Source organism: Triticum aestivum, chromosome 5A (genome assembly GCF_018294505.1).
Source record: "Triticum aestivum cultivar Chinese Spring chromosome 5A, IWGSC CS RefSeq v2.1, whole genome shotgun sequence".
Classification (NCBI taxonomy): domain Eukaryota; kingdom Viridiplantae; phylum Streptophyta; class Magnoliopsida; order Poales; family Poaceae; genus Triticum; species Triticum aestivum.
This window is the reverse complement of record NC_057806.1, coordinates 117,420,592-117,429,108: the sequence shown is the minus strand read 5'-3', so window position 1 is coordinate 117,429,108 and position 8,517 is coordinate 117,420,592. Positions and strand designations below refer to the sequence as shown.

General features: G+C 43.8%; 1 protein-coding gene across 1 annotated transcript; it reads left to right on the top strand.

The window, feature by feature from the left end:
* Positions 1-2,608: 2,608 nt before the first annotated feature.
* On the top strand, positions 2,609-4,684 carry LOC123106685 (transcription factor JAMYB). Its single transcript, XM_044528778.1, has 3 exons — positions 2,609-2,900; positions 3,014-3,143; positions 3,829-4,684. The coding sequence occupies exons 1-3, from the start codon at positions 2,687-2,689 to the stop codon at positions 4,319-4,321; spliced, it is 837 nt and encodes a 278-aa protein (XP_044384713.1). The 5' UTR covers positions 2,609-2,686; the 3' UTR covers positions 4,322-4,684.
* The last annotated feature ends 3,833 nt before the right edge of the window (positions 4,685-8,517 follow it).

The following is an 8,517-nucleotide window of genomic DNA, read 5'->3' as shown; positions in this document are numbered from 1 at the left end:
TTGGCTATGTGGACATAGCGCCCGCAATATCGCCCGCTATCCGCATTCTGCTACGCGGACCCTAATCCGCAACCAGTCCGCTATCCGCTATTTAAAAGCCCGCTCTCCACATAGTATCAAGTAAGAAGTAATAATTAAGGATGGATAGTCTCGAAATAAGCAAAAAATGTATTAATAACCAACTCGAATAGCTCAATGTAATCGGCCACAGAAGATTTTTATGAAAGAAATTGTGTAAAACGAGTGGATTAGTAGCTGATGGCGATCACGCCCCAACCATGTGCTATGTAAAGTAGCAAATGACTACCAATTGAATTCAGACAATTTCTTTAGAACCAATTGGAGCCACACGGTGGTGACCTAGAAAAATTTGGAGAAGCCATGGGACTCAACTTTTGCCCTGAATCCCAAACATCTCAAAACATTGCTCGCACAAGGATTTTGAAAGGCGAGGATTTTCAGCTGAAATTGTGGAAATCCGATGAAGGGGTGTACTTGCCCAATCCCGACTTGTATTTGACTAGCATGTGCAAAAGGAGAAGTGTGCGGAGCAGAGGATTGCTGAGCGAAATGACATTGTACCAGTGCCAATCCTAGTGGTTGTGTGTCAACGCCGTGGTGCGTAGACCCAAGAAGGTTGCCCGCTGCGTTTGCACTGGTGCCGATGTGGCCCCAAAGAGACACTGGTGGTGCTGATACACCGGCCCCAGACGACAACCCTTCTCTAAACGCCACCCGCCGCCATTGTTGGAGCTCGGCGATCCACGCACTACTATAGATCCGACCGCCACTTGACCAGATCATCGAGCTTGGCGGTCTGCGACTTGACCGCTGCCATGTTGGTGCGCACATTGGAGCGTGTCTCGTCGAGAGACGGAGAGAGCTTGTTGAGGTAGTCCTTGAATGATGGATCCATGGCTTCGATCTGATTCCTCACATGATGCAGGTGGCTGGTCTCAATGAAATTCACCAGCGTGCAAGAACTGAAGGCGTTGTATATTAGATGTTAGCAGCCTAGCAATATCTCTCTCTCGATCTATTAAGATCTAGGAGGGATTCGAGTCTTAGTGGCTATCACAATTAGGGGATAGAGACGAATTGGGAAAGAGGAACCGGAAGAACATAGAGCCGCCTAGCCAAATGCTAACGCCGTGATTCACTGGATGACTTCACCATCTTTCATGTGGGGCTAAGTAGGTGATGCCACCGCACCAGCTCACACCCATTCGAGCCCTTGGACCCTTGGGTTCAGTCGTCGCTGACGGGTGAGCCGAGCGTCCCGTGAGGCCACTCTAACGCTTCCAGGTGGGAACTGCATGTCAGATGTGTGCTGACAATGTGCTCCTTAAATTCCGAGTGATAGCATGAATTAAGATTAGAAGAACAAAATAAATCTAAACAAGAAAACGAAGTAGAATCAGAGATAATTATGAAAACACTTCTCTGGATTATCGAATTGAAAGTGACTTATAGGCGCAAGTTTCCACTGATGATGTGATAGCGAAGCTCAAAATTCCACTTATAAATGATGTGCAGGGTGGTGATAAGTTTCCACTAAGAAAATTCTATCTTATTATCACAAGTTTCCACTAATAAATGCCCATTTTGTATGGGTTTAGCTCAAAGAGTGCATCCTGGTGACCTAGTAGCGAATTGCAGAATTCCGCACATAGCGGCCGATTGAAGGCTCGCATCAAATTCTTCCATGTCCTTATTCGTGAGCATTTTAGGATTTATTGGATGGATGATTCCAGGCAGCTGGTCGTTCCACGGCATTCAACCCTCCGAGGAGTGGTGATGCTTCTCAATTGTCACTGCGTCTACGAACGACTCTATTTAATGTATGCTTACCAATATCTAACGAATAGAAATGTAAATCATCTTTTACTTTCTGAAGATGAAAAGATTCTCCCTGCCTAGCTTTCATCCTGGTGATGCTTCTATCATTATAGGAGGATGTGTGGAGGTTTGTCCTTCGGCGAATTTTACGGAATTACGAGCGAAATTTGTCTTTGATGGATCTATGTGGATCCAGTTTTCGTTCGTCTTTATTTGTCTGTTTACATATTGCACCCTTTCGATCTATGCGTCTCCTTATCGTCGCAGTTGCTGTTCAGGTGCGTTGGTCGCATGTGATTTTAGCGCGACGCTTCCCAAATGTTTACTGTAATAAAATTTGCACGGCTTCGATGAGGAGATGATGATGACGGTGCCGCGCCTTCGTCTTGCTCAAGTGCTTGCAGTCATCGTTAGATGGTATGCAAATCTGGATGTGTTTTTTACCTTTGATGTTTTTTTAGTGTTCTAAAAAAATACAAATACATGCCATCTTTTACGTACGCGCGCCGCCTCAATAATGCGGTCCATATCATCCATCTCCGAGCGCCGACCCATGGCCTCAATTGTACGGTGCTCTTGTAGTTGTGAAAATACGTACACGCGCACGCGCGGAGAGGGATGCCTTGCGCCACCCGTCCTCTCTCCCTCGCATTTCACCACGTGCGCATTCTTTCTCTCCCTCGCGCTCACTTTTCTACTTCCTCTTCCCTCGCAAACACTATAAAACGACTTCACTACTTGACATCTCCCTCTCTCATTAATCCAACTCTCCAATTTTTCAAGCTTCATAAACTGGCTTAGTCTCCGCCCCTCTCTTTCTCTAGAACTAGAAAAAGGAAGAGAGAACATGGCGTCATGGTCATCGTCGTCCACGCAGCGGAGCAGCGGCGCGACCATGCCGTGCTCCGTGGTAAAGCTCGACGACGACCTGCTGCACCACGAGGAGGAGACCGCCGAGGAGATCCGGCGCGGCCCGTGGACCGTGGAGGAGGACCTCACACTCGTCAACTACATCGCCGACCACGGCGATGACCGCTGGAACTCCCTCGCCCGCGCCGCCGGTATGTCCGCCTGCAGCCGGCCTCCGGCCATGCAGATTGTCTTTTCAATTGATTCTTGATTTGAGCCTACTCTGAAGTAGGAACTGACCGTGGATCCATGCGTGCTGGTGCAGGGCTTAAGCGGACGGGGAAGAGCTGCCGGCTGCGGTGGCTGAACTACCTCCGGCCGGACGTGAAGCGCGGCAACTTCACCGCCGACGAGCAGCTTCTCATCCTCGACCTCCACTCCCGCTGGGGTAACAGGTAATTACCAATAATCAAACGTCGCATGTCATGCACACCGTGCATACAGTAGTTACCGGCCAGTACAGCCAGCTAGCTCCAAGTCCAACCTAGCTAGCTAGCTAGCTAGATGTGGACTAGCTTGCACGTCAAATCAAATTGAAAGCCTCCAGCTAGCTCCATCGGATGGCACACTTCAGATTGTACAAGTCTGGCTACCTAAACGGGAATAGGATGCATATGGGTTGCAGCATGGCCACATGCACCATATGCCTATGCCTTTCTCTTTCACCTCACATACGGTGCATCAAAGCTGCACGCCTCTTCTATCGTTCTCTTCTCCAAAGATTTGGAGAGTACTACCAATCTAGCTGTCTCTAATTATTGCTTCGTTAGATTTCATGTTTTTATTCAAACTAGTTATTTCTTTATATTTCTTTAGGAGGGAGTATTTATTTCTAATTCATTATAGAGTGGATAAATTAATTATAGTTCATTTTCTCCACACCCACACACACTCCAACGAGAGTTGCCGAAAATTTAACTTACTAATTAGGTTCCACTTACAAAGGTGTCTTTTGCTAATTAATGTCGAAAATTTGTTTTCCTTTTCCTCACGAAAAGATGTTGCAATTAATTAGTTTTCTTCATGCACCATAAATATTTCCCTAATTGCATTTGTTCCTTTGATTCTTGCACATGAAAGGTGGTCCAAGATAGCTCAACACCTTCCTGGGAGGACCGACAATGAGATCAAAAACTACTGGAGGACAAGGGTGCAAAAGCACGCCAAGCAGCTCAACTGTGATGCTAACAGCACCAAGTTCAAGGATGCCATGAAGTATCTATGGATGCCTCGCCTTGCTGACCACCACCTTCAGCAAGCATCTACAGTAGGTGATCATCTTGTGCCTGGGCCACCAACGGCCTACATGGAGAGCTCCGGCATGGTGACATCGTCGTCCGACTCGTTTGCATCGGAGTCATATGATGGTGCACGCTGTGCAAATGCGAGCGTGGGAGAGATGATACATAGTGGGGATTGGGTTCAAGAGCAGAATCAAGGGTTTTGGCCTGAGACAAACCAGAATTTCCAGCTTCAAGACTCGGAGTTGTCTGGATGGGTACAAGGGTTCTCCGAGTCCGACAGCCTCGCTGAGAATTTTTGGAGTTTGGAGGACATTTGGAAGATGCAATGATTTATATTCTATGTTGGAAAAGGGTCACGTGCATATACGATTTATGGTCGGCATGGTGGTGTTGAGTTAGATGCGTCACTTATATGGAGAAAAAACTAGAGTTAATTAGTTTATTCTAACTCGAAAAGTCACTATTTTATAGAACAGTGATTAAAGTTCTTTTCGTTTCTTTTTCTTTCTTTTTTTTTACTTTTTGGGTCAGGTGTTCATTTTTTTCCTCATACGGACTTGTTCTCCGAGAGGTTAAAGGGATGGAGTATTCCGCGCCTGATGTGTAATGTTACTTATCAGGATGCAAATGTACAAGCGCACAAATGATTGGTATTGAAACCTTTGTGCACTCATATTTATGTGCTACAATTATCCTCCAAAGTCCCAACGTCTTAATTTCAAGTCTCTGGCCTTTTCACGTGATTGCTTACGTACTTTCTCTGAAGCGATAAATATGCATCTAGTTCGAGCTATTCGAATTGGTCACCGTTGCGCAAGGGAGGAGGTCCAACATGAACATGCTAATGTCCCGTGTGGAGAACCGAATTTCACAGAGAATAACTAGCTGATTCGCTCAAGGATCTGCAAAAAAGATGACCCTAAGTCTCTAAACTAGAAGTTGGTTTAGACGAACTGGTAGCAATACAACAACATGTTGGTATTATATATAGTATGAGGAATTGTATATAACTTATATGCTGCAGGTCTTCTCAAAAAGCAAAAGAAGAAAGAAATATAGTACCAGTACAAATTATGAAATATATGTAAAAAACACATTTCAAAATATAAAAATCAAGACAAAATTCCGCGAGTGCATCGGGACATTATATGTGCGTGCACAAATTTTCATTGAAAAAGACATTTTTTGTGGCATGTACAAAAAAGACAAAAAAAATGCCCCGTGAATAGTTGTAACCAGGCATAAAAAATTATCGTTTTTACACAAGCCGCAAAAAATGTCCTTTTTCACCGGAACTTTGTGTACGCACATATAAAGTCCGGATTCACACACGGAATTTTTTCTCATAATTTTTTAACATTTCAAAATGTGTATTTGGACAATGGGCACATATACACCTATGAGCCAAAGCCAATTTCCGTACAACAACATGCTAGTATTATATATGAGTATGACTGTATGAGGAGTTGTATATAACTATATGTACTGAAACACTACTCCAATAATATATGCTATACGTCTTCTCAAAAAGCAAAAGAAGAAAGAAATATAGTAGCAACACCATACAAGCTAGGGAGAGCAGATTCCGTTTATCTCGCCATGCCTTTTATCTCCAAAAGGAAAGGAAGAAAAGGAAGCAAGAAAGATAAGCAACGCGTACCACTTTGTCCTTGGATCATTCACACATGACTCCCAAAAGTAAGTGGTGCATATATCTCTGCATGACCAGCTTGCTTGTACTTCCAAGCTAGTAGCCTCCATAGATTCTCCAAATCATTTGTCCAATCTCACACTAGCTTTTCTTTCGGCTAGGTACTACATAGTACTACACCCAGGCACCCACGTGGGGAAACGCTCAGCCGTAGCTTTTCTGCCCCCTCGAGGGTTTTCCAGTTTGCACAAGGCACCGGGCATGTGCTAACTGGCTGCAAGAAAAGAACAATCCATGCTAGCTTGCGAGTTGTTGCTAGCTCTCGTCTCACATCTCATGCCCGGGAATGGCATGCCTCCATCGACGGATTTGGAAGCAATAAAGCCCGCTTTTACGTGCCGCTCGAAAGCCGCGGCATGCACCGATGCAGCTAACTAAAACCCCTAGACTAGATGAAGTTAATGGACGAACCACTTGCTTGTTGAGCGTTGATGGGCAGTTAGGCGCACTATGTCATGCGCTTGTCTTAGTGTCTTTCTCTCCGCTACCTCCGTCCTGGTTTATTAGTCATCATTGTATTTTGTATCAAATTTTGATTATAAATTTAACTAATAAAATGCTCGTGCATGTCACAAAAAATTATGTCATTCAGAACTATGTTCAAATACGAATCCAACCATGTAATTTTTGTTGACATGCATTAGCATTTTGTTAGTTAAATCATTGATCAAAATTTAGCACAAATTACAAAGAAGACCAATAAACCTGGACGGAAGTAGTATGTTTCAAGCATCACCCATCCACCGGCATCGTAACGTCAACACGTTTAATGTCAATCCAATAAACCTGAACACGGCATCGATCTGCTATATATGTGCGGGCTCCAGTGACGACGGCGGCGGTGCATTCTCCCCTGGGTCATCCTCTCTCGGCTGCTGGTGGACAGTCACAGGGCTTCAGGCCTTGGAGGAGGGAGTGCGGTTGGCGGCGGGGCTCAGCGGCCGTTGGAAGGGGCGTAGCTAGCCAAGTGTCTCACGGCGACCTCCCATGGATGGCGGATCTGGTGTGGCAAAATGTGAGGTCGCGTGGATAACGAGCGGTCACTGGGTGAGCGGCGACGATGGGGCTCCCGGGACAGGTTTAATGTATATCCAATAAATAAACTTGAACACGGCATTGATCTACGTGCGGGCTCCAATGACGGCGACAACGGTGCACTCTCCCCTGGGTCGTTCTCCCTTGGCTGCTCGTAGACGATCGCAGGGTTTCAGGCCTCGGAGGAGGAAGTGCGATCGGCGGCAGGGCTCGGTGGCCGTTGGAGGGGCGTTGGCGGCGGCTCAGCGGTGCGGCTGGCCAGGCGTCTCACGGCGGTCTCCCACGGATAGTGAATTTGGGATGCAATGGGTGAGGAGGCTGCGTGGCTGAGGAGCGGTCGCCTGGTGAGTGGCGGTGATGGGGCTCTCGGGACATGTTTTTTAAACCTTAAAACAATAGGAAAGGCTCCTACCGTGCTATATATAAATAGATATGGTTATATATAACCCATGAGGGGAGACACCCCAAGGACATAAGGAGAGCTACAAAAGAAAGATCAGAAAATATAGGTTAGAATACAAAGAAAGGCACATGGGACCAAAAGAAAGAAACAAGGCACACAAAGAAATGGCAAGAAGAGTGATGTAGTCTCACAGATTATGATTGAGTCTATATTTAAGCCAGAGCAAATCACTTATTTTCACACTCTAGTGGTTGTCCTTGTGGTGTTATGAGATGGTTGGTGTGGATACGGTCACTATTATAGTTCGTCGATCTTGGACACTACAAAAGAAAAGACACATACGTGACATTATGATCCGACTGAAAACTTTTTCTGTCATATAAGTGACACTTTCATGACGATTATCATGACAAAACACGTATAATCATAGATGTGATGGCGATGGGGCTCCCAGGACAGGGTTTTCTAAAGCTTAAAACAATAGAAGAGGCTCCTACCGTGCTATACTAAAATAGATACCTATATCCTTATCTATACCTAATAATAAAGGGGATATTGCTTCTTGAAGTATATCACGAAAATTGCCCCCAAAGTTGTAAAATATTACCTACCAATGTCACCAATAAGTGACAAAAAATGTTTTACACATGGGAATCCCCTGTCTGGGCTGACCCATGCAGTAGGGACATTCTATAATGCGCTCCGCGTGCTGAGACAAGACGAAGCGCGCCGTTTGGGCCGGCACATGTCTGGGCAGCCTTTTCTTTTCTTTTCTTTTCCATTTTTGTTTTTTTCCTCTAACTAATTAGGGACTTCAAAAAAGTTTCTTAAATTAAAAATGATAATTTATAAATATATTTTAATAAATTATAAAATATTTTTCAATTCAAAAAAGCTCATGATTTTGTAAAAAAAATTGCTTACTCAAAAAATGTTTGAAATTTTGAAAACAAATGTTCGGGAAATAAAAAATGTTCATGATTTTTTAAAGTTCATGTATTAAAAAATGTTAATGAAATTGAAAAAATGGTCAATTCAAAAACTATTCATGAATGGAAAAATATCCTAAAAATTAAAAAACTGTTCGTGACTTGCAAAATAATTTATTCATTCAGAAAATGTTCGCTGATTTAAAAAATGATCATGCATTTAAAAATGATCGTTAAATCCAAAAAATGTTTGTTAAATAAAAACAATGTTCGTGAATTCCAAAAAAATGTCGTCTATTCTAGAAATGTTCGCCGATTCAAGAAAATTGTTTAGAAATATATTCACAACTTTAAAAAAATGTTTTCAAATAGTCTAAAATGTTCATGAATTCAAAAAATGTTCTTGGAAAATGTTCGAAATTTGTAAAAGTGTTCGCGAATTTGAAA

Bases quoted from the DNA above. Each gene is read 5' to 3' on its own strand.
- LOC123106685 (XM_044528778.1), top strand. From the start codon at position 2,687: ATGGCGTCATGGTCATCGTCGTCCACGCAGCGGAGCAGCGGCGCGACC. The intron at 2,901-3,013 runs GTATGTCCGCCT...GTGCTGGTGCAG, and splicing joins CTCCCTCGCCCGCGCCGCCG to GGCTTAAGCGGACGGGGAAG. The intron at 3,144-3,828 runs GTAATTACCAAT...TGCACATGAAAG, and splicing joins CACTCCCGCTGGGGTAACAG to GTGGTCCAAGATAGCTCAAC.